Raw genomic sequence first — 27,349 nt, 5'->3', positions numbered from 1 at the left:
TCTCTCAGCATTTCTTCTTCTTTATACATAGATCATTCATCACACCGGCTAAGCTATCTTCATCTAAGATACGTAACAATGATAAATGTTGGACATGTGGAGCCTCCTCCGCCTCATACAAGCATATGTATTTTAAGTGTCCCTATACTTTCAAGTCTTGGCACCATGTATGGAAATACCTTAATTCTATTTTTTCCACAGATATCCCACTTTCCTTCATAAATATTGTCTTAGGAAGCCTTGCAATTACCACTCACTTACCATCTGGAGCTACCAAACTCTACAATCTCTTTATTAGTCTGGCTTTGAAGAGCATAACTGGCAATTGGAAGGACTCTCGTTCCTTGAGTACCAGAAGCTGGTGGAACAATATTTGTCTCACGCAAAGGTTGGAAATGTGTATGGCAAACATTCTAAACTCTATACCTAAGTATAATGCCAAATGGTCTTTTTTCATCCGCTATCTAGATCACTTTAATGTAACCACACATGGAATGTGACCTCATCATACCTTTTACATTACTTGGATGCTCTCAGCATTTTTATATTTGTATTTAACTCCTGATACCTGAATGAATATTTTATTATATGCAATAAGTGTGTTATCTTCTTTACTTAGCTCCCCATGATTCCCCCTGCCCTTCTATCTCGTGTTTGTTCTCCGTTTGTCTCACGTTTGTCTCCCCGTACGTAAACTATTGTAATGCAGAAATCTTTCAATGATAAGTTGTTCACATATATGGTTATATATTTCTTCTCTTGTTCAATCATAATACTACATTGTTTAAGTAATTTATAAGCAAAATAAGTATATACTACATTCTTTTACATCTTCTTTAGAATGTATCTCCCCTTATTATCATCATTTAATAGCCTAACCATTGGATTACTGCATTATGTTTATAAAACTATGACTTTATTACTGTTTAATATATTTCAATAAAGAAAAATTATTAAAATAAAAAACTGACTGACAGTTACAAAATTAAGTTGGTAAAAGGCTTTATCATAATTGAACTGGGTCTGACACAGTAAGTGCTGGTGCTCTGAAATAAAGCCCAGATCTTAGTCCTGGCAAACACCCCCTCCAATTTAGTACTGACCATTCTTAAGTCCAGAGGTGTTACTTATCAATTTAATATAAACAGTTACAAAAAATGATATTTTTCTTTACATTGTATTAAACACTTTGAGGATGAAAATGTTTACTTGTATACCATAACTACTTTTCTATTAAAAGTATTTTCTAATAAGGCAGTACCAATTTAGACACAAAAACATTATTTGGGTTATAATGAGTTTGTCGGTATACCGATGGTAATTCTGGCAGTGTACCAGCAAACTAACCATAACGTTACCAGTGCCTGATATCCCTATATTTCTGGGATATTCCAGATGTCGGCAACGGTGGGGAATCCCCATTCCATAGGACTCCATGTAGGGGATTGCAGCAAATACCAGAAACTGTAATATCGCTGTAGGTATTGGCTGCATTTGTTTGCCAATGGGGGACTGATTTACCGGCAGCTCAGGGCTGGAGTATATCAGTTCCCCCACCAACAAACTTGTAATTGCCCGGTGCAGTAAAAGTGCCAGTGCCGGAATTAACAGCACATATACCAGCATTTATACTGCACCAGGGAAACTGTAGTGAGGCCTTTAGAGTGACAAGTGTGCTACTACAATAGTTGGTTTTCACTTAGATCATGGGTCCTCACTCCCTTTTCCTTCTCATTGATCACGTTTACAGCTTATCCTCTACTTACAAGATTCCATATAAACTCTAGGCCATTTTGCATTTCATTTAAAAATCGTATATGTACCACGAATGTTGGGAGGCCGTCCCATGCAGTGACCTCCACTACTGGGACAATGAAAAACAGCGCCTTGCTACTTTCAGGAATAAGCCTCCCTATCATATTGCTCTACCAATATAGGATTCTCATAATAGTCTATTGCACACATTGCAGATTTTGGCCATTCATCATTTTGTGGCAACACCCTTTCTAAAGATGAGATAACATGGATAGTAGCAACAAAATACCCTAATTCCGGGTGTCTGATTGCACACTTCAACCTATTGTGTTCTTGTCCCTTAGAAGGGTGCCTGTTAGAGAAGTGGATAATTGTTACCAATGGCATATGTGCTGCTACGTGGGCACACGTCCCTACTCCTGTTCTTGCCGTGGATAGACTGCAGCCTTGACGCTCTTGCTACCCAACTCTGGAACTAGAGTGTTTTAAGTTTTTTGTTCTGTCTCCCAGAATAACAAACATAAATTAGGTTTCTTCTTATAAATGCACGTTTTTCTCGGCTTGGGGGGAAATTATTTTTGCAACCAAGTCTACTAAAATGAGGACCATTGAAGGGTCCATGAGGTATTGGAACTGGTGTAAGGACACATCATGGCAGACCCCAGGCTGACTGGCAAATAGTGCTGATATCGTGACAGCTCCGCTATAAACCAAGTAAAAATAACACATCACCATTACCATCGTGCAGTCTCATTTACAAAACTTCAAATGTGACTGCTCTCCGACAGACCTTCCTATACGGAAAGGAAGGTTTGGTGCTGGAATGCATTGCCCCTGCATGCACACAAATGGAAGAGGGTGACCGTAGCACAGTGGATAGTGTGCAGATGGTTGGGTGCAAGAGGGTACCCCCCTGAAGTGAAGCCAAGGGTGAACACTGGAATTGCAAGCTGCTTAAAAGGAGTGGGGCAGAGAGCAGCGCCCTATGCAGATGACCATGTATCAGCACCACAGATCCAGATAAGGAGGAGCGGGGGAATGGGCTGCAGAAGGGGTTTGTGGGCTGGGATGCAGCTGGAAGGGATTGGGAAGTAGTTGGTTGGGTAGACTCGGGGGAACGTAACAGGACAGGTGACATAAAACGGGATTTGTGCGGTAAAAGGGTGAAAGCAGGAGTTTGGGTTAGATATGTCGCTTTGTGGGCTTTGCTCAGAAGTGGAAAAGGGACATTGATTATTGTCCAGTGCCCCTACTCTTGCTATATTGAATCCTGGCTGGTCCACTCAGCCCTTCATCCTTCTGAGGTCGATGAAATGAATACCATTAGGTTGGGTAACAATAAACATGGTTTTAGCGCCATGATGCCCCTTTCAGGGGAGAAGGTGCGCTTTGCAAATACTCCTGTTTTCTTATGTTATAAGATTTGTTGGTCCATTATTAGTGTTGCATGGCAGCAGAAACCTAACAGTGACTGATATTCACTAGTCAGTCGGTTAGTATAAATTGGGCTGTGTGGGTATGGTAGGTTTGGAATGCACACCTAGGCTTCTATAATTCGAAAATAATATACTTCAATCTTTAGTTTTTGTTTTGTTCATTAGTTTAATACCAGATCAGTTTTTTATTTTAAGTAGTGCCAACATTTTACATTTGGAGACACATGCAACTGTTTCGCCCATTCCAGGCTTTCCCAAGGCACACCGTTGTATTTGAGTAACGCAATTTATAAGTGTGACATAACTAAGACATTCCTACAGATTACTTTAAAGCACATACACTGCTCATGCATGATATTTATGGTTAGTTCAAACTTACAAGCAATATCTTTCTTACTTGACATTACATTGCATACTGTTGCTTCACAGTAGTAACACATACATATTTTTAAATTTAAACAGAGTGGAATTCTATTTTTTTACATCCCATAATGGGTATACATAGGTTAGTAGCTCTGTAGGGAGAACCTGGAAGGATAAGAGCAAAGAGTGCGTTCATTGGATTAGGGTTAAATCTGAAAAGCACTATCCATAACATCCCGATAGCAGAATTCACCAGAGCAAGGAACAACTGCAGCAAAGAAACAACATATAACCTGGAATGTAAGCTCATAGAAGAGAGGTTCTTGACACAAGGATAGCCAAAAAACGGTATCACAAAAGCTAGAAGCAAGGTTAATAGCTATCAACATATTGGAACTGTTAACACCCAAAAATAAGAAAAGCAAACATGACGGGAACAAAGTGAGAATGATCACACAATGCTCCAAAAACAACCAGATGATCCAAAGGATCTTTCAAAAGAACTGGCACCTACTACAATTGGATTCAGGCTTCAGAGATTACATCTCGGAAAGACCGACCATAACCTACACAAAAACTCCTACTTTGGGGACTAAGCTGAGGTCCAGCTTTATGGATATGACTAGACACAAACAGCAGACTAGCATCTTAACTGGAAACCCAATTAATGGATTTTTCAAGTGCAAAATCTGCAGCTTGTTTAGACATGCATTCAATAACTTCCAAAGCTACACCATTACCAATGGAAGGGTCATCAAGATACATGAGTTTATTAATTGCTGGACTACCTTTGTAATATATATCATCGTGTGTTTATTTAACAACATATATGTGCGCAGGACAATTAGCAAATTAAGAACAAGGTTCAAGGGATATCTTGGTAATCTGACATCACCAGAATGCAAATCTGTATTAGCGTAACACTGGCAGAAGGAACACCTGAATGACAATAAGGGAGACCCCAAATTCTTCAGGATCAAAACAAATCAGACCGGACCCCTGGATGGGCGATCAAGATAAGAACATTCGTCACCAAGAAACAACAACAATTCAGAAGGTCTAAACACTGACAATGAAAAGTAACACTTCTTGTAATGTCTAGAACCAGCACTGTATGATAACACATGCTTATTAACCATATATGAACACCACAAAAACCTAGAACATTAAGAAGGACTATGGGCCTCATTACACGGTTGGCAGTATTAGCTATTAGCGCCATGGTTGCCGCCGGTATTTTACCGTGTCCTCCTTGGTGAATGGCGGAATTACCGCCCTACTCCAAGGTGAGCGGGGGTGGTAATTCCCCATTCACCAAGGCCCTTCCCCATTCCCATTTTTGCCCCCCATGGGTATAATGGGAATGGGGAAGGAGCTGATTACGGTACCGCAAATTGCGGTACCGTAATTAGCACTAAGGTCCCTTTGCGGGTTTGTTTTTTAACGCCTGCTAAAAGCAGGCGTTAAAGTACCAACCCGCAAAGGGACCTCGTAATGAGGTGGTAAGGGTTAACGGTCACCGGTACCCTTACCGGTGACCGTTAACCCTTACCGCCTACCGTGTAATGAGGCCCTATAACACTGAGAAGGACTAACCCTAGGACAACATGACAGATCAAAAACACAGCTGACTAAAACCAACCAACTCAAAGGAACAATAGGATGGACAGCAAGTTGGAACCCAATTTGCTTCAAACCAGTTAGAAGGACTATAACATTGAGAGGGACTCAAGGGACTCATAGGATTGACAACATACTGGTAACATTCTTATGCTCCACACTGTCACGGCTCGCTCCCTTCGCTCCCGTTCCCGCCACTTGGGGGCATGTTTTGGGGTTTATTCCCTACTGGACATTTCCTCCGAACCTTATGCTACAGTGCTGTGATGAATTGGGAGCGCTAAAACCTTATTTTCCAAGTTACTTCCCTTCCGGATCCATTCCAGGTTTTTGGCAGCCAGCATGCTACTTTAATCTAATGACTATGCTTCCCAGAATGCCTGGCTCACTGCTTCACCTCCTCCCTTGCTGGACACGGTTGGGTGGAGGATAGGCAACACCTGTGGCTGCAGGTGCAGCAGGCGGCACACCTGAGGGGTGTGCTCGTTAAGCAGCTTTAAAAGCCTCAGTTTGCTTCAGTCCAGCGCTGGTCATTGTTGCAGTGTTCCTGTTGTGACTGGTCCCTTGTTCCTTGTTCCTAGCTTTTGTGCCTAGTTCCTAGTTCCTGTTTCTTGTTCCTCTGCCCTGGATTTTGGATTCATGTGCTTAATTGATTTCTGCTTTCTGGATTTCCCTTTCTGTCTTCCTCTGTCTGCAGGCAGCCTTTCCCTGTGCTTTACCCTTTAATGGAGCCCAATTTGCCTGTGTTCTCTGTTTCTTTGATGCTGTCCTTTGCTACTGAAAAACTTGATGCATTAGTCTTTCCACTTTTAGATTTAGCTTCCTGCCTTTTCTCCTTGGATGGGTGGGAAAGGTTTCCTTTTGTTATATCATTTTCCCTGCCCCTGATCCTTACTTTCTATTGGGATCCATTCCATGTTTTCCATTGCACTTCTGCATTTATTTCCCATTGATTGTTAGGTGTGGGGTGCTGTTGTAACTAGTCCCTGTGTGAATGCCTTTTGTTTTCCTCACTATTCTATAATCACAATTCCTACTTGCCCCTTGACTTGGGTCTTATGTATTTAGTTATCCTCCACCCTTTGCTGTTATAGCCTTCTGGGTCCCTGTTTGATCAACTGGCTTCGTGGGTCTACTGACATTCAAGTGGTCTTTCCGGTCCTCGTGAGTACTGTTTCTAAGTTCCTTATTCAGTATCATCCAGAGTGTCAGCTCACAGATTCTGTCCTTGCTTGCCCTCTACGTGGGCTTAGCGCTGTCAGTATCTAATAGCATAGTGGGTAAGGAGTTTGCCGACTTTCCTTTCAGTCATAAGGAGGTTCTAAGTGCTTACCCCACATCCCTTTTCATATATTGGTATTATTGTTTCACTCTATTTGCACTCCTGGGTTTTAGTATACACGAGTCTTGGGTATTGTATGCACGTTGTTAGATTCAAAGTTGTTCACTGTGCGATTCCGTGCACATTTCCCTTGCCACATTCATTGCCTTCTTCCTTTCTTAACAGAATGACCAGCCGTTATTCCCGTTTGAATATGGCCAGTTTAAGAAAGAAAGGCAGCAAGGCCACTAACAAGTTTGTACAGAAAGCTTCCCTTACGTTTACCTGTGACAATCAAATCACTGATCCTGACTTAAATGAACTCCTTGTCACGAATTGGTATTTACGTGCAAAGTATTTTTCCCACAGGATGGCCCATCGTACATTGCCTGATCCTAGTTCTGTCTTTAATTTTGATCCTTATTCTATGTCCGCACAAGCCTTAGCAGCGGAAAACAACACACTGCTAGATTTATTACACACGAGTACCTCTGTTGCTGAACCCCATGATTCCGGTTGTGCTTTATCTCAGATTGAACAGTTTCATGATTCAAACATAAAGAATGGAGGGGTTCCTTGCATATCTTCTGTTTTCAGCCCTCAGTCTACAGTTTACTCCTCTGCACAAGTACTTACTGTAGTCCCTAATGCCAAGAGGTCTGATGTCAATAGTCTGCTTAAGGGAAACACAGACCAAGTCGGTAAGAGAGAGTATAGATCACAAAACCTGCAAGCAGTAAATGACAATGTACAATCAGTTCACATCCGGATGGCTAGGGCAGGATCCAGCCCTGATGCCACCATGCCTTCCCCTGTGCCTACTGATAGGGATGTACAGTTAAGGCGGGCATGCTAAAAGCTGAACTTAAGGAGTTAAAACAAGAATACATTACTTTACTAGAGGAGAATAAAACCTTACAGTCTTTTCTGAATACACCTCAAACTTTATCCGTTGATGAAGTGTATAGTGTTCAGTCCCTGAGTGCGGAGAATTTTGTAGGTCATGATACTTGTCAATATGTAAAATCTATTGGGAGTGGAAGTCTTTTTTCTAGCACAGCACTTATTCAGGGCACAGGTTCTGACAATTGTTCTACCGTTTGTCAGGAATTGCGGTTAGCTGAAGATTTACAAGCCACTCCTTTACCTAAGATTTATTGTGCAGCAGTTTGTCATAATTCTGAGCTTGAACACATACATGCTTCTGATTTCCAAACACAATCCACAATGGTGGCATAGACAGAATCAGTCACTACTGTAGGCTTAGGTTCTGCCCTTGATCTAGCTGCTGAGACTGAAGTAGACATTCAAGCTGATGTGGAAAACAATACTACCTCTGTGTTCGCTCCTCCTTCTGCCAATTTTTGTCACAACGAACAGTCAAAGACAGTACAGAATTCTTGTTTTGATGGACTCATTCCACAGTATACTGAACCAAGGACCCGGCAGGCGATTCCTGAACTGTTGATTGGTAATATGCCACTTTCAGAAGCTAAAACAGGGACATTTGACGAAATCCTGATTGACAGAGACTTTACTATGGTGATTCCTCTGGTTGATTTTGACTTCTACAAAGGAAGAGACTCTGTGTCATCCACTAAGGAGAGGGACGGCATGGGTACAGCTCAGTCTTTGGTTACTGGTGCCAAGGAGTCAACCGCCCTAAAGGTGCTTTCCATTCCTGAGCCACAAATGTGTCTCTCGACTTCTGGGACTTCAGTCTGTCCTCCTACAACCATTGACTCTTCGATTATCCAGTCCACGGCTCTGCAGTCATCGTTGACACACGTGTCTTCAATCAATGAACAATTGCTATGTCTGCCAGTCACTCAAGAGCCTTCACCATGTACATGGTCAGAGCCAAAGACCTTGACAAGTTTGTCTTCAGCTAACGAGACGGCTCCAGCTTGCATGCCCCCAGCCTCAGAATTTCCTCTGGCATGCCTGTTTTCGGCTACAGTGACTCATCCAGCTGATTATCCTTCAGCCATGGAGCCTCCGGTAGCACATCCTGAGTGCATGTCTTCAGTCCCAGAGCCTACTGCTAGTTTGGCTTCAGTTCATGAGAGACCTGTATCCTCCTCAGCCTCGCTGCCAATATCGGATGTGCACCTGTCTACTCTGTCTGATCATGTTGCATATTCTTCTACTTCAGAGTTACCTCCTGAATCCCAACCATTTATTACGGAGGAACGTCCAGCCTGCCCTTCTTATGCTTCAGGGGGATCACCAGAATGCCTGCCTTTTACACAAGTTGATTCTCCCAACTGCTTGACTGTAGCATCAGCGCCTCCCGAATATGCAACATCTGAGTCTGAGACTTCTGCCAGCTCTCTCTTCAGAAACATCAAGCTGGATCACGACTCGGGAGGGCCTTACATGCGAGGCCGTTGGACTTGCCTGGAGTGTTACGAGAGGGAGACGGATACCATCCGCCATGGCCCAGTCACCGAACAAGTAGCCGACCAGGATAGTGGGCTGGGCGGTTCGCATTTGGGGGCTGGTTTGGATCAGCCGCTTGACAGCTTTCTTGTTGCCGGATCCCACATGAGCTTGAGGGAGGGGACGGGCACGGCCCCCCAGCTGCAGCAGCAGTCGGGTGCAAGTAGCCAAAGGAAGGGTATGACTGCTGCAGTTCAAGATGTGCCTGTTATTGCTCCTGCTGCAAGTGTGCCTGATGTACCAAGTACTGCGTCTATCACTCCTATCGGTATGCCAAACGTCCCTGCGGTTGTATCCCACGTGCAACAAGGTGGCTACATGACTGTTAGCAGGAGTGCCAGCCTCGTACAACCCATTGGACTTCCAGGCCCCCAAGGCGTGGAACAGATGCAGTCGAACCTTGGTCACCCTCAACCACAGGCCTTTACCCAGATGGATGACGGGAGAAGATCTGAACCTCTACCTCGGCCGCCACCTTCTTTTTCTGAACATGAACATTTCCTGAAACCTGCTATTTTCTCACCTCCTGTGTGTCCGCTCTCGGCAGGGAGGCTACCAGAGCATCTACCATTGTCTAAAGCATGTTGCACCACCTGCCTCCCTCCTCAATGATGTATGAGTGTTCGCTCCCAGTGTCTGAGCTTCCTGGACCTTCCAACTCTGCTTCGGGTCCTGCAAGTCCTTCATGCCTTTCTTCGACCCATGAGTCTCTTCCTCACCGAAAACCTGCCTATGGCTCTTCTAGACTGCGGCCTGATTCTATTCATTCCAGTCCTTCTGCTTTTGCCCGCGGGTCATCGTTTCCGTCAGTGCCACCTCCGAAGACAAAGCGCTCCTGTCATGGAAGGAAGATGTTTTGTGCGGGTGACGATCGCCTGGAGTCGGCCTTGGGAGGGGGTATACTGTCACGGCTCGCTCCCTTCGCTCCCGTTCCCGCCACTTGGGGGCATGTTTTGGGGTTTATTCCCTACTGGACATTTCCTCCGAACCTTATTCTACAGTGCTGTGATGAATTGGGAGCGCTAAAACCTTATTTTCCAAGTTACTTCCCTTCCGGATCCATTCCAGGTTTTTGGCAGCCAGCATGCTACTTTAATCTAATGACTATGCTTCCCAGAATGCCTGGCTCACTGCTTCACCTCCTCCCTTGCAGGACAAGGTTGGGTGGAGGATAGGCAACACCTGTGGCTGCAGGTGCAGCAGGCGGCACACCTGAGGGGTGTGCTCGTTAAGCAGCTTTAAAAGCCTCAGTTTGCTTCAGTCCAGCGCTGGTCATTGTTGCAGTGTTCCTGTTGTGACTGGTCCCTTGTTCCTTGTTCCTAGCTTTTGTGCCTAGTTCCTAGTTCCTGTTTCTTGTTACTCTGCCCTGGATTTCAGATTCATGTGCTTAATTGATTTCTGCTTTCTGGATTTCCCTTTCTGCCTTCTTCTGTCTGCAGGCAGCCTTTCTCTGTGCTTTACCCTTTGATGCAGCCCAATTTGCCTTTGTTCTCTGTTTCTTTGATGCTGTCCTTTGCTACTGAAAACCTTGATGCATTAGTCTTTCCACTTTTAGATTTAGCTTCCTGCCTTTTCTCCTTGGATGGGTGGGAAAGGTTTCCTTTTGTGATATAATTTTCCCTGCCCCTGATCCTTACTTTCTATTGGGATCCATTCCATGTTTTCCATTGCACTTCTGCATTTATTTCCCATTGATTATTAGGTGTGGGGTGCTGTTGTAACTAGTCCCTGTGTGAATGCATTTTGTTTTCCTCACTATTCTATAATCACAATTCCTACTTGCCCCTTGACTTGGGTCTTATGTATTTAGTTATCCTCCACCCATTGCCGTTATAGCCTTCTGGGTCCCTGTTTGATCAACTGGGTTTGTGGGTTTACTGACATTCAAGTGGTCTTTCCGGTCCTCGTGAGTACTGTTTCTAAGTTCCTTATTCAGTATCATCCAGAGTGTCAGCTCACAGATCCTGTCCTTGCTTGCCCTCTACGTGGGCTTAGCGCTGTCAGTATCTGTAATACCATAGTGGGTAAGGAGTTTGCCGACTTTCCTTTCAATCATAAGGAGGTTCTAAGTGCTTACCCCACATCCCTTTTCATATATTGGTATTATTGTTTCACTCTATTTGCACTCCTGGGTTTTAGTATACATGAGTCTTGGGTATTGTATGCACGTTGTTAGATTCAAAGTTGTTCACTGTGCGATTCCGTGCTCATTTCCCTTGCCACATTCATTGCCTTCTTCCTTTCTTAACACACACCAGCTATGGGGATCATAAAACTAAGACGGACCAACCCTAAGACTATCCAACAGAATGAACATTAATTAACTAAATCATCAGGATAATAAATCATCAGGATAACAGCCTATATTCGAAATATGGAACTGGGTGGGGTCAACCATTCTTGGTTGACTCACCTGGGACTGGCCAGTCTCTAGAATAAAATGTGATGAATAGATTGATGAATAGATTGACCTCCAACAGCGCCCCGCCACTTTGGGAGCTAATTATTGGACAAGCAAACCAAGACTAGTGAAAAATGTTGTTACATGTAACTATCAATACAACACCTAGCAAGGCACTTAATACCAACCATTTAATTCTAACAACCAAGGAAGCAACTCCTAAGGTTTGCTATAATTTAAGTACAGCTGGAATCCACTAATTTGGAAGGATCACATGTAGAATAAATAACAGCAATTTCAATAATCATGTAATGGCTAAAGGGAACCTGCCATCTTTAAGAAGTGTTATTGTACGAACATCGAACTGCTTCATGTAGACGGGATGTGTGAACCGATAATATAGATGGGATATGCAATGACTAACAAATGAATTGACTCCTTTAAAGCACTCACCCATAATGGATGATAAATGCTGGATGGACTAGCTAAAACTAACAAACATAATTATGCACACTGCAATCTACTAGGCTTTACCCAACAAGAAAGTTAATACTAATTACTACCTCAAATTGCCAATCAATGATTTCCTCACGAGAGATGCAAGATTTATAAAAAAAAATGAATCCAGTAATTTAGATCTTATAATGTCAATCTGTGAAACACCCATTCTATTATATTTGAAAATGGTGCTGGCACCGTTCAACTAAATGAGAAACTTGTTTATACAATTTGACCATCAACCATCCTATCTGCAACGCCAACTGTAGAAACATTACAATCAGATGCTGACGATAATGACGTCATCGTGCAACAACGTGATGACTTCATGACATCATTTTGGCATAAAAAGATCATTTCAGGATGGAGGCGATCCTAATACACACGGAGTGCCACCATCTTGAAAGAATCCACATCACTCATGGACTAAACAGGGTTTTAAAGGTAAGGTGAACAAAGATGCATGAGTGGGAGATACCTTGGGTCCATTTAGATGAAATAATGGTCAAAATAGACTGATCAAAGTCTTGTTTTTTGAGGTCAAACTAATTTAAGAAGCACATAAAAAACTTTAAACTTAAGAGAAAGATGTGATACTTTCTTGGAACCCCACGATTGATGGGAATTACAGTTATTTAAACACTTTGCAAATAATTCTTAAATAATTTTTAGGACCTCATATATGGCGGTCTCCAATTTTGAATTTCATTTTCTTAGGTTCACTTGTCATAATGCTACTAATGAAATAGAACCCCTAAAACAGAGAAGACGCCTATCTAACAAGACTAAGGTACAGAATCAACTACGTAATGACCCATTTGTAAAGTGAGGTCTGATTTAAATGCAGCTTAATTATCCAAATAATATTTTAAGAAATACAATGTGGAATATTTTTATAGATACCAATTAAGGTTAGAAACTTAAAGATCAAAGTAGGGATCGACAGCCAAAGAGAAGACTATTGGAAACTGATGATAATAGGTAAGGGATGACTAAGGACCTATGACATGAGATGACAATAGTGAATCAGCAATCTTAGATTTAACCCTAATCTAATGAACGCACTCTCAGCTCGTATCCTTCCCTTTTCTCCCTACAGAGCTACTAACCTATGGATACCCGTTCTGGGATGTAAACATTTAGAATTCAACACTGTTCCAAAATATGTATGTGTTAGTACTGGGAAGCAACAGTATGACATGTAATGGCAAGTAAGAAAGATATTGCTTGTAAATTAGAACTAACAATAAATAACATTCATGAGCAGTGTATGTGTTTGTGTTTGAAAGTGTTTGAAAGTAATGTGTATGGAATGTAATAATTATGTCACACTTATAAATTGTGTGACTCAAATACAACTCTGTGCCTTGAGAAAGCCCGGATATGGGCAAAACAATTGCACATGCCTCCAAATGGAGAATGCTGGCACTACCCAAAATCAAAAACGGACATGGTATTAAATCAATGAAAAAAAACAAAAACTAAATATTGAAGTATATTATCTTCGAATTATAGAAGCCTAAGTGCGGATTACAAACCTACCATACCCACACAGCCCAATGTGCACACAGGTGCATTCAAACTCGTGATGTACAGTCACTTTACTTGTACACAAAGATAATAGCTGAAGGGCAATATGACCTTTTAGGAGCAAAAGATTGCATCTTTCTGATCTGCCATGGGCGTTCTGCCTCTCCTATCCTGTACAACCGTTCCAGTGATTACTGACATTGTTCCTGCAGGATACCTCTAACGAACGTCCTGATCAATGGAGCTTCACTTCACCTAGGACAAGAGATCAACCTACGCGACGTTACACCCACTCCACATCACATCGGATTCAGGCACAGTTGTGAGGCCGCAAACAGCATTATTTTGTTGTATCCTTTCCCTGGAAACCTTGAATTACCTGTCAAAGGAATGTTGCACCCACTGGTCAGCCCATGGCCAGAAAAAGATTTATAAACTGACTAAAAAAAGGAGAGTGTCTAGCGAGGTGCCATGTAGTAAAGGTTTGCGTTGACCTATCAGAAATTAACATTAATGCCCTGCTTCATTTTACTCACTGCTTTTCTGAATTCCAATACCAGTCAGTCTTTCAGTCAGACCAAGTAAAATATATTAGTACCCGGTGAGGGATAATCAGAATGAAAGAACCATTCTGATTGGGCCTCGCCAGGGCATTATCCCTCGGATTCCACGCCTTTGTCCCCGGCGTGGGCATGGCAGCCCATCAGCCAATGAAGAGGCTCGAAGCGGGGGCCATCCCGCTCCGAGCCTCCACGCGGCTGGAGGCCGCCTTTGCCCCCCGCTGGGGATTCAGGTATGGATTTTTTTGTTGTTTTTCCTCTCCCCTAACCACCGTCCCTCCCAACCGCACTTACCTTCTGCTTGCTTTGTTCCTAGCGGCAGAGGATGGCAGCCTCCAGCTGTGTGGAGACTGGAAGCGGGGCCATCCCCGCGCCAAGCCTCCACACGGCTGGAGGGTTCCATCTTCCCCGCCGGGGACCCAGGTATGTTTTTTGTTTTTCTTTTTTTTTCTCCCTTCCTCTTCCCCCCCGCCTTCCCAACCCCACTTACCTTCTTCTCTTTATTTTTACGGTAGTGGACGCGCTGGAAACAGAACATGGCAGCCCCTCAGCCAATGAAGAGGCTCGAAGCGGGGCCATCCCCGCTCCGAGCCTCCACACGGCTGGAGGCCACCTTTGCCCCCCGCTGGGGATTCAGGTATGAATTTTTTTGTTGTTTTTCCTCTCCCCTAAAACCACACTTACCTTCTGCTTGCTTTGTCCCTAGCGGCGGAGGATGGCAGCCTCCAGCTGTGTGGAGACTAGAAGCGGGGCTATTCCCGCGCCAAGCCTCAACACGGCTGGAGGCTTCCATCTTCCCCGCCGGGGACCCAGGTATGTTTTTTGTTTTTCTTTTTTTTTTTCTCCCTTCCTCTTCCCCCCCTGCCCTCCCAACCCCACTTACCTTCTTCTCTTTATTTTTTCGGTAGCGGACGCGCTGGGAACAGAACTGTTCCCAGCGCGTCCGCTCCCGATGGCCGCCATGGAAAGGGTAAACGGACTCTGTTTTCCCTTCCCCAGCGGCTATTTTCTCAGTCATTTTTTTTTTCTATTCCAAAATGCCACAGCGTTTCCGGACAGAAAAAAAAGCTTTTAGTACCGGTCTCGCAGATCTTGTGGGCCTGGGTACTAATAGAAATATGCCCATTCGCGGCAGGGTCATTACCGAGTCAGGTAATGCCCCAGGGCCTTCGTTAAGGCCCTCGCGATAACTATGGACTCTGGGGCATTACCTGACTCGGTAATCACCCCCACCGCTCGGGCCATATTGCTTAAGTATTATCTCACAAAACACTAGGATGGTAGAACGATGTGGCCACAGCGTAGAAAACAAGCACAGCCCACATATGGCAAATTGGTTTGGGCCCTGCCTCCGAGTTGCAATAGTTGAAAATAAATAAAAAGCTACAACTTCCAGACTCAACCAGACCAAACAACTGCAAAACCAGTTTGATTCATTTTGTGCACGAGAGCCCATGCATCGAGGTCTAAATGCAGAAAATTCTGGGGATGGACATTACGACAGAAGGAAGTAGTAGTTGACTTTTGTGTCTATTTTAGCAAAGATGTCCAATTACTTTTGTTTCTAAAACTACGATTTGAGTATTCAAATTAAAATCATTTGGATAATGCTTTAATAATTGACAAGAATGCTTACACACGGGGGGAATTAACGGAATACAGTTAAGTAAACGTGCTTATGTAAAATGTTTATTTTTATTTACAGACCATGTGCAATGGTGATTCCAGACTTTGAGCTTATATGTGAAATAATGTTGGTGGCAGAAGGATTTGTAGATGCCAGGCTTCTTGCCAGAAAGTTTATCAGTCTCTACACGCTGTGCCGTGAGCTACTTTCAAAACAGGTAATTAGGCCATGAATACTACTGTGTCAATTCTCTGTTATAAAGGTATACAAACTATAATTATGTTGTGTTTGTCAATGTAGGCTTCCCGAATCTGTTAAAATATTTCAATGACCAGGGTATTTATAGTTGCACTTGTGTAACAGACTTCTTTGGTTTTGCCAATGAGAGAGCGAGACTGAAACATGACCTGCCTACCCCACTGTACTTCCCTCCCTCAATCACTCTCTCCCTCCTGCCCTCCCTCCTACCTTCCTTCCTTTTTCCCTCCCTCCCTTTCTTCTTTCCGTCCTTTCTTTTTTCATCTCTTATTTCATTTTTTCTTTCTTTCACCTCTTATTGTCTTTTTTTATTTCTTTCCTCCTTTATTGCCCTTTTCCTTTCCTACATGTACTGAAGAATTCCATATAAAAACAATATGCTTCAATGTAAACGTATTGCAGTGAGAGTAATTTAAATACAATATCAGGAAAATGACTGCACTTGTACTGTCAACATGAAAATCATCTGAGATTTTATCAACAAGCTGTGAAAACATTTCAATTGGAGGGGAGGTTTAGAGTAATTGTCGTATGGTACTATATCACTTCCTCTCCAATCAGTTGAGCACAACTTCCACAATCCCCTGGGATATTTGAACATACCCAACTACCACTGAAATCACACCAGAAGTCGAAGTGCAGCCAAAGCCAGTGTGAAGCACAAGCAAAGGGTATCCTGTATGTTATAAGTGTAAGGATCAGGTACGCAAGAGACCCCCTCAGACCAGGTAAGCAACAGACCCCCTCACTGAACTGTATTTCTTCTTTCACCTGCTATAAGGTGTAGTCCACACCAATTGTTTTACATTTTTTTATTGAATTTAGCTGAAATTAATCAACTTTTTCAATTCATTACAGAATAGAGAAATGAATTAACAAACATATTAAACAACAAACATATTTAAACAACAAAAAAAGCCACATTAATTTGAGACAGGATATAAAAAATGAATCTCGAAGTCCATCTAAAGGAGAAAACAAATAAAATGTACCTAAAACACACCAATAGTGATATTCTCTTGAAATACAATCAACAATTTTTTCACATAGGATGCGATAAAGTTTCTCTCGACATTTCTCTCTGTGTGGAATCTTACATAATATTATACATGTTATATCGATTTAAAAATCATTATTTACTATAGCAAGTTTGCAACTTTTACTCCAATTTTAAATCTTTTAAGAAATTATCTGTGGCTGTTCTAATGTTCATGATATTAGTGGCTATTATTGCAACCCATCTGTTTTGTGGCTTAATTTGTGCAAAACAGGTCATGTGATTGGAGAAATGTTTTTGTCTCAAATACTTGAGTTCTGGGCAATCAACGATTACATGTTCCAGGGTTTCCTTGATGGTATGGTTATTACAAAAGTGACACCAATTGTTCTCATTGTTAATCAGCTTTCTACCTGCTTGTACGTCACGAGTCGGCCATAGGTTGAACCGGTAACGTAAAATGCCATTTCTTGTTGAAGGAGAGGGGGTTTTACAAAGATAAGGTTCAATCTCTCTACATTTTTTTGGGCCAAATAGGTGAGGGTTAAAATCTTTGAATTTCAAACAGGCAGCTCCATCATGTAGAGTTTTTTCTTTGCTTGGTCTGGATTGAACACAAGAGTATCAATTGTAATGTCTGCATTATCCATCACATCATGATCTTCTTGGACCACTGTTTCGGAAATTCATGTGAGGAGGACAACAGATAACTTGATACAATTGCCAATGTAGATTCATTCATAGCAGAAAATAAACATTTTCGAAAAAGACTGCATAATTGCCAGTTATACATGGCCGTTAGAGATGATAATCCTAGCTCATAGCACATCCAGGGACCTGGGATGCACTGAGGTAAATGAAGGACTTCCTGCCGGAATTTTGGTTCCAGTTGATTCAGAAAAGTCGGTTGGATTATTTTTTGAGTTTCTAAACCATAGAGTATGGTAGCTACCATGTTTTGGGTCCGAAATATAACAGTCGACTTAATAGAAAATTTACCGTACTTAAACAGAATAAATTCTGACTGGCAAATCGCTGATGTTAATTTTTGTACAATTTTGGACATTTGAGAGCGAGCAGAAGGAACACCATCAAAGATAAGACCAAGATAGGCATACAGGCCGATTCATGGAATTAATGTGCGCTGAAAATTCCTGCGCAAGCGTGCGAATCTCAGCGCAAGTGCGAAAAACGCAGCGAAACCCGCACTCAGCGATTCATGGAAGTCCGTGCGCGTGTAAATCCATGGATGTGCACTAAAATCCTGCGTGGCGCACGCTGGCGCACACGTCTTCAAACAGTGTGCGTTATGCGCACAGCGAAAGCGCACATAGTGAAGCGCACACAACAAAAGTAGGCGTAACACGGGGCGTAACAGGCGGAATGGGGAACAACGCGTGAAAATGTGGGTGTCACGGGGGAAGTACAGGAGGCAAATGCACGGAACGCCCACACGCGCGCCTACAACACGTATTCATGTAATCAAATGGGGCTAACGCATGTGCCAAAAAAGACACGCTAATCCAGAAACACAGACACCAGCAGGAAGCAGGTGTACGTGGACCTGCGCAGCATAAAAGTGCGCGCAAACAACAAACAAGCTCAGACGCCAAGATGAATATACCGTTCCTCGCAGCAGTGGTTGTGGGATACCGCAGGAGGAGGATAGTCAGGCCCAGAATTTTTACACCCAGAACCAGCCTTTTTGGGATGCCTGATGACCAGGTGTATGGGAGGTACAGGTTTCCACCTCACATAATACTCGACCTGGTGAGTGAGTGGGAAGATGACCTCACATCACCCACCCTGTGCTCCCAAGCACTGAGCCCCTTGGAAAAGGTGGTCAATGTACTGCACTTCTTGGCCACTGGTTCATTTCAGCGGACAACTGCCATAGTGGGGGGGTCTCACAGGCCACGCAGTCACGCTGCCTGCACCAGGTGTTCGCCATCATGACTGCACGCCCATCAGTCGGGCGTGCCCAGAACACCTGCAGAAAGGCAGGCTGTCGTCCAGGATTTTTACGGGGTGGCACACTTCCCCAAAGTGCTAGGTGCCATTGACTGCACCCATGTGGCTCTACGTCCTCCCAGGGCAACTGAGCACATCTACAGAAACCACAAGCACTGGCATTCCATCAACGTGCAGGTAGTATGTGATGCCAAGGGAATCATCACCTCAGTATATGCCATCTATCCAGGGTCCACCCAGGACAGTTTCATTTACAGAATGTCAACCCTAAACTGGGACCTAGAAGCTGGGCGGCATGGCGATACATGGCTGCTTGGTGAGTATAAATGCCCCTGCACATGCATGCATGTCACATATTGAGTAATGTCACAACCCCACTAATAATACCGATCATCACCTCCCCAGGGGACAGTGCCTACTCACTGAGCACCCACATGATGACGCCAATTCGGAACTCCAACACACCACCCGAGGTAAGATACAACACAGCCATATTGCAACCCAGGGCATAGTGGAGCGCACATTCGGAGTGCTCAAGTTATGCTTTCGCTCCCTTGACCTCTGTGGTGGGCAGCTGCTATACGCGCCCCCAGTAGTGTGCAGGATCATAGTGGCAGCATGTGTCCTGCACAACGTTGCAACATGCCGGGGCCTGCCGGTGGACATGGTGGTGCCCCCACATCCCCAACCACAAGCACGGCCGCTGCGCATGGGAGGCGAAAGGGCATGTGGTGAGGCAGCCCGTACGCAGCTGGTGGCTAATTACTTCACCTAAAATCACACCCCTGTGGAGTGCACACAGCCCTGGCACATACCAGCTGACAATCAATGATGATGACATAAGGGAGAGTCAACTGTCACAACCATACCAGCCTAAGATTGGTCACCTGGAATTGTTACATTGTGTGCATCGCTACCTGCCGAAAGACAACCAATGCTGTGTCACAAAAAAACACGCACATTTATGCTGCATGAATGACTACCCCCTTGCAAAATACAACATGAAAATAGCGCCATGTCACCCAACCCCTCCCCAGCTCCGCCACCCAACACACCATGGCATGTCATGCAATGTGAAAGCAAACAAAGCAATGCACAAGACCTGACACAAGTGTCACAAAGTGCACTGTCCCAAATGGAAACTGCCCACATACAATATGCTCCCAGTAATCAATAACAAACAGCACACATGGACAAATACTTACCACCAACACAATACAGCAACATACCATGAAACATTGCAAAAACATGACAGTAGTAAGTCAAAGTAGTGGTAGTTTTACAACCTGAATAAGCCAGCACATCGACCCCTTCCAACTGTAGAGTGTTGCTGCCACGCAAATGTGTCAGTGTACTGCATACAACATGAACTCCATCTGCAAAGGAGACGGCCTTGTGAAGACATGAGGAAGGAACCTGCAAATTAGGAGGAAGACATGGATGCACAAGCACATATCAATACACCATGCAGTGTACAGTACAACAACAAAACCCACTAGGGATGTACACACAGTATTGACTACAGACTGCCCACACAGCTCATGGGAGCCCAATGTCACTGTGTAAATCACTGTCACTTGGTCACACCCTTTGCAAGCCCATGGAAATGGGAAGCACGAGGGGTGTGTGTGTCACGAACCCAAGCATCTAACCCAAACTCAGGACAAGCCTGCATATGCCCAGCCAGAATACAGTGGATGCCCACGGGAGCCACACAAGGCAACACACTGTAAAAAAAAAATAATCAAAAATGGCCATGTGTGGACCGGGGGGCACCCAGGAGGTTTGAGGACATGGTGCACACCAACACCCACCTGCGTGGATGTTGCAGAAAAAGAAATACCTCCCTGGGCTCATGGCCTGCACGGCTATGCCATTGTGGGAGAACTGCTGTCGCTCTCTTCACCCTCTGCTGCTGCATCAGGAGGTGGTGGCACTATGGGAGGCAGCCCACGCAAAGCCCTGGTATGGTCCTCCATGGCAGCAAGCATGCAGGTCTGGAAGGTCTGATTCTGGAGGATTAAATTGCGGAGATCCCCATGCAGCACGTCACAGGTTGCCTGCACTTCTGCACGCATGGCCTCGCGGGATGCCTGGATTTCCTCACGTGTTGCCTGCAGCTCAGCTGAGAGCGAACGTGTGAGCTGCTCCAGCTGCTGTTCTGCCCTAACATTTCGGGAAGCCTCAAGTTCAAGCAGACCCTGCCTGAGGTTATGGAGTTCCACCCTCAGGGCTTCCCTGTGGCCATGTGACTCTATTGATATGGATTCGAGCAGAGTCTCCAGTGCCGCCCGTCGGTCCCTGTTGGACGCCAACATGTCTTCCCTGTGTGATTGGCAAATGGAGTCTGTTGCCTGCTGTTGTTGCTCCATCTGCCTTTCAGGGAGGATAATGGAAGTGGCCACCCTCTCTATTGCCTGAGCCATCATTTCTACTGATCCTGCCTGTTGGGTTGCCATACTGTACATGGAGTTTTCCCATACAATATTGCCTGGTGGCGCACGGCCACCGCGTCGGCGGGCACCACACCTGTTCGGGGCAAGGCGATCTGCACCTTGCTGTGCTGGCACTGCCTGAGGCTGCAGGACTGCATTCCCCCTCTGATCTGCTGGCCCAGGAACAGGATCAGATTATGTGGAGTGTGACCCTGTTACAGGTGTGTTACATCCGTAACCGCCAAAGGCGGACCTACCAACACTGACATCCCCATAGAGAGTTCTACCGCTGGTGCAGGTGGGTTGGACAGAACAGAATCCCTGCCAAAAGCACTGACCTGCGACAGCACATAAGTCTCATCATCTGACTCAGCACCTGAATAGAGGTCTGGGGAGCTGCACCCAGAGGCACACCTCGACAGTATGGTCTGCAGTACCAAAGTGTTTTCACCCACCACCACACCACGTCCCCCACTGGTGCCTGGTCATGGCTGAGAATCCTCCTGGGTCTGCACCATCTCTTGAACCTCACCAGCATCAAGTGCGTCGTCACCTGCAAAAACATGAAATACAAGAAATGGAAACAGGCATGAGCACCATAGCACACACATAGGCCTGACAAGACAGAGATCCTGTACATGGTTTACACATGTCCCACATGACTATAACCCTGGCATGTATGCACTGTCAATGATTTTGAAGGGGAGTCAAAAAGGCAGACAATGAGGACACCAAGATGGAAAAGCAACACATTTGCAGCAGGTCGTGTAGCACTGGCATCACACATCAGCCTGTGAGTGGCATGCCCAGTACACATACATGACACATGCCAGCACACAGATGTCATGTAGCATAGCCATGGTAAATTAGACAACTACAGCGATATGTCAGTGAATGATTACTGTCACACATCCATGTCACATGGACATGATAAGAAGATTAATACAGAATAGTGTTACAAAATATGCATGTGCCGCACACTGCAACACATCCAGTGTACAATTAGACAGTGATTGTAGGCAGATGTACACATCAATGGTTGGTCACTTCAACATGACAGGAAACAACTATCATGTTCCACATGCAAACAGGCCCTAAAAATAGATTTCAGCAGGCCAATACTCCCTCGCCCTGAATGGTTTAATCATTCACATAACCAGGTAACTAAAGTGGCACAATGTGGGGTGTAAACAATGACAGAAGCATGTCACATATGTGGCATTAGGGATGAAAAAAGCATATGAAAAATGGGATTATCTAAACAATCAGCCTGAATGAACACAGAAAAAATCAGTACAATGTTGTTGTAAGATGATAGTTCAAGTGCAACAGCAGTAATGTGGGGCTAATTGGCTACTGTGGGCAGAAGGGATACTGTCATACCCAAATCAAAGGCACGTGAATGTATTGGAGGAAGCACATGGGTGACCCATAACACTCAGGAGTACACACCCTCACCTGGCACTCAATCAGAACCTGTCACCCAAACAACATACACATGGATTACACACACATGCATGGGCACTCACCGGACAATGCGTCGTAATCAGTTAGATCTCCCACGCCTTGGATCTGTTCCTCTGTGACGAAGGTCCCAGCAACAGACTCATGTTCAGTGAGTTCGTTGTCCTCTGGTGGAGACCAACCGCCAGTCACCAGAGTAGTGGCATGATTTGAAGCCAGCTTGTTCTTTGCTCTGCGATTCAGGTCATTCCACCGCTTGGAGCAATCATCAGCTGTGCGCCTCACAAATCCAAGAGCACTTAAGCGGTCCGCGATGGTCTGCCAGTGTGCCCTACGTTGACCAGGTGTGGTCTTGCACCCTGCAGTCACCACCATTTCGCGGCTATGTGCCGACACATAGGTCACAAGTGCATCAAGTTCGGGGTCATTAAAGCTAGGCTTCCTTGACGTGCCGGACTGTGTAGCCGTGTCTGGGGTCTCAGCCTGTAGTGCCAGAGCACCCTTCCTCCTCTTTTTCAAAGGTTGAGCAGAGCCTGAGTGGCTTGCACCGCTCTGGTCAGTAGGGGCAGAAGCGCAGGTGGACTGGGTACTGGGAGTGTGCAGAGGCACAATGACCATAGGTCTTGGTGCAGGCATTGGCTGAAGTGTGATGTTGGCAGGGGCAACGTCAGCTTGATGGACCAGGACCGACACTGTCCCGGCTGGGAGACTCAGAGCTGGGGTGGATAGAGCTGCAGCTGCCCCTGCAGCCTCCCCACCCTACTTGGGGCAGCAAATGACATCGCTGCCCCAGATCCACGTTGCCTGGTGACACCAACTTGCACCGGCACACAAGGCTTAGACTTGCTGACCTGGAAGTCAGCCTGGGAGTCATCCTGTGCTGGGTCAGGTGCCACAATGGGCTGGTCCAACAAGGGCTGAGCTGGGATGGTGTCAGCCACGTTTCCCTCAACCATGGGAGGGGGAGCATGGGTGTCCCTGATTGGTCCTCCACACATGGGGGTCTAGGGACACCCTGCAAATCCTGGCCACGTGCCTACCGCGCCCACCACGCCCCCCTTTTGGAGGTCGGCCACCTTTGCCTCCCTTACCGCTTGGTCGCCTCCCAACCATGGCACTGATGTTGTTGTGCGTACAGGAGTTGCAGTAAACAATTGTCCTGGGCAATTGGGGGTGAAAGGGGTAGGGTACTAGATGGAATTCGTACCCTAGTGCTCTAGCAAGGCTGTCTGTGACCCCTGGGGGAATATGACGGGTCACGCAACGCACAGGCACCCCAAAAACAAAAAGTAACGTGCACGCAACCCCTTGTAGACCACGTGCGTGGAAAAATGAACCCGCACTATGCTGTGGCACCCAGAAACACAAAAATAAGCGTACGCGTGTTACACGCAGCCTACAATGACCTCTGAAGGGGTACGCGACACACGGGGCAAGCACAGTTGGTAAATGAATGCGCGACTCACCGTCTGCCTGGAAAAAGAACATGCGCGTTGGCAACACCCCCGCCAAAAGAAGAATTGTACGCTGTCTGAGGAGACAGGACAAACGAAGAAGTGAACGCTGTTTGAGGAAACAGGCCCAAAAAGAAAAATGAACGCTGTCAGAGGTAACAGGGAGTACGAACTTGAAACGCTGTGAAGTAATCACGTGTGAACCGACAAGAAGTACAAAATTCACCCACTCGCTCTCCACGAAAAGCACGTACAAGGAAATGGGGTCCTACATGTACCTTTTAAAGCGGCCCATACATACAGTGTCATTTACGCGTGTACGCGCTAAGGCCCTTTCCTCCAATTACACGAGCTGACACTCGGACGTGCAGTTTTTGGACGTGTATGATGAACATGCACCCGTGTTGATGGAAACGCCCGCGCGTGGATTACACGCATTCACACGCGGGCATGCAGTTTTTTCACGCGCGCTGAACCACTATGCCCACATCACGAGGGAAACGCCTGTGCGCGTAACGTCACAGAAGCGCTGACGCGCTAAGGGCCTTTGGTCCAATGAAATCGCGTACGTGTGCTGACGCTTTTACGCGCTAAGGGCCTTTCCTCCAATTACACCCTGACGTGCAATTTCTTCACGTGCCAAATCACTCCGATTCAAGCTGGCCACGCAACAACACACGGAAGACCACGCTCCTACCCAGAAGGGTGAATTACTGCCCCGCAGAGCCCCGAGCACGCTCCCACCTGCCATCTGCTGCTGCCTGACTGCCTGCTGACCACGTACCCTGCTATTTGCTGCCTGCACATCAATCAGGGGTGCAGTTGCTGTGACCACCCCTGCTGGAACCGTAGACTCCCGACTGGGATACCATCGCTCCACAGCCCAGCCCCAGGACTCAGTTGCCCACCCACTCCTGCCTCTGGGGTTGCCATGTCGGGCACAACACCATCTGGCACCACTGACAACCCCCAGCCAGAGAGGCAGAGGGCCACCAGCTTCACTGCCAGGGAAGTTGATGTCCTGGTGGAGCAAGTCCTGGGGCAGTATGATGCCCTCTTTGGAAGTTTGCGCGCCGACTATGAAGGACGGACCATGATCTGGATGGACATCATGACTGCCATCAACGCGGAGGGGGTGGCAGTCCACGACTTACAACATGTCAAGAAGCGCTGGGAGGACTTCAGGTCCAGGACCCTCAACAAGGCCCGGCACCTCTTGAAGGCAGCGGATGCCAAGAGGCGCCGGGGCCACCTGTCCGACCACCAAATGAGATTCCTGGAACGCATACGCTCAGCACTCCACGTCCAGGTCCTTGAGAGGCAGATCCGTCTGGAGTCGAGAGTTAAGTGTACATGCATACTGATTGGATGCTGTGCGTGCCGTGGTGTGCCAGTAGTGTGCAGGTTGCACGTGTGTTTTTGTAGGGCCATGTAGGGATGTGTATGTACAGGGGCGTGAGGCTGACACATGTGGGTCCTCTCAGGTGTGAGACACATCGATGGTGTATGTGTTGGTAAGCATGCAGGCCAAATGTAGATGTGGGAGCACACATGTTTGAATTTCTGTGTATGTACGTTGGCATGGTTGTGGTGTCACACATGGATGGTGGTTCCAGCTGCATGTATCTGCACTGTGTACATGTGCAAGTATGTGTATTTGACAAGTGTGCAAGTGTGATGCAACATGGATGCATGTGACACTGATATGTAGAAGGCTGAATGCCAGATGTGACATGGATGGCGATCTCATTACTGCGACAGTTGGTGGAGGTGTACACATGTATGTAAGTGTGGTGGCGTGTGTGCATGTCTTGTGCACTCCCCGTGTTTCATGTGATGTAAGGCTCACTTTCGGCAGCTCATGCTGTTGTATGTGTATGGATGGTGCTGCCTGGTGCAATATTGCTGTGGAATTGCTCATGTGTGTGAGTTGAAATGACATGTGTGTTGGGGATTGTGATGCCATATCTGAAGTGTGACACTGCCACTCATGTGCAACTGTCATGTGTGTATCAGTCCATTGTACAGTGCCATGATGCCTGTGTCCTATCTCGCCCTGTCTGCAGCATTAACTGATGAAGAGGGCGGAGAGGGTGCTGTGGAGCAAGGCGGCAGGGATTGCACCGCCAGCCGGAGACGCAAGGCCCGGCTCCCCTCCCAGGTTGTCATCTCGTAAGGGAGTGAGGAGTCCGGTGCCGCGTCCCAGGCCGCAGCTGCCGAGGGTAGGTCCAAGAGGCGGAGGTCGGAGTTGGACTCCTCGGCAGCAGAAGGGGCTGCTGAGACCCCACAGGGTCCGACGGAGGAAGATGTCATGGAGTCATCCAGGTTGGTGGGGGGTTTGGTGGAGGAGGAGGGTGTGGAAGGGACAGACACGGGGTCTGGAGGTGGGGATTCCACTGGTGCTAGTGGTGCAGTGCAGGGGCAGGGACAGTAGGCAGCACAGGCCGCCGCAGAGGTGCCTGTGTGTAATCCTGTCTCCGATCCTGTGACTGCATCATCCTGCACCAGCAGGGATGCCTACGTCCAGACCCGTTTTCAGGGAGGGGATCCGCTTACAACACCTGGCCTTCCTCTCCCTGCGGACGTGGCTATCCGGGATCGGGTTGAGCCTGTCCTGAGTGGGATGGCGTTGCGTCAACGGGGCATGCGAGGTGACCTGCAGTGTTTTTTTGAGGACACTGCACGTCATCTTGAATGCCTCGTTGACCGCGTTGACCTACTGGGACGGGTCACCAGGGCCGGATTCCTCCGTTTGCTGGACATTGTTCCGACCCCCTCCTCACCTGAACCCCATATGCGCCAGTCGTCCTCCATGCGATCTTCCCACCCATGTATCACCCTGCAGGGCTGCCTCTGACCCTGCGGCCAGGCTGGTGGAGGACACATCCCTGCCACAGTCGGGAGTCAGACGTCCAGCAGGGGTGGCCACCTCAACAACTGCACCCCAGCCAGAAGAGGATGTGCAGGAAGCAAGAGCAGGGGCACAGGCACAGGAACAGCAGCAGCAGCAGCAACAAGGTGGAGCCATGATGGCTCGGGGCCTTCAACATCGGAGGGGCAGCCATCGGCCAGAGGGCAGGAGGACCCAGGATTGGAAGTGTCTTCCGTGTGGCAGCGGTTGGGCCACGCCATAGATGCGGAGCGGCAGCGGGCGGAAGAGGCACGGCTCACGATGGTCAGGGCGGAGAACTCCATGCGGAGGGCACTGAGGCGGGCC

General features: G+C 46.4%; 1 protein-coding gene across 1 annotated transcript in view; it reads left to right on the top strand.

Moving 5' to 3' along the window:
* The window catches only part of LOC138488874 (dynein axonemal heavy chain 11-like), a 2,478,284-nt gene that overhangs the window by 403,569 nt on the left and 2,047,366 nt on the right, over positions 1-27,349 (top strand). Inside the window, exon 10 of the mRNA XM_069616234.1 lies at positions 15,632-15,770. Within this exon, the coding sequence (XP_069472335.1) occupies positions 15,632-15,770 (139 nt within the window). The remainder of the gene's footprint in view (positions 1-15,631; positions 15,771-27,349) is intronic.

This window comes from Ambystoma mexicanum, chromosome 9 (assembly GCF_040938575.1).
Source record: "Ambystoma mexicanum isolate Mex_15411 chromosome 9, UKY_AmexF1_1, whole genome shotgun sequence".
Lineage (NCBI taxonomy): Eukaryota > Metazoa > Chordata > Amphibia > Caudata > Ambystomatidae > Ambystoma > Ambystoma mexicanum.
The sequence above is the reverse complement of the archived record's forward strand: the minus strand, read 5'-3'. Positions and strand labels throughout refer to the sequence as shown.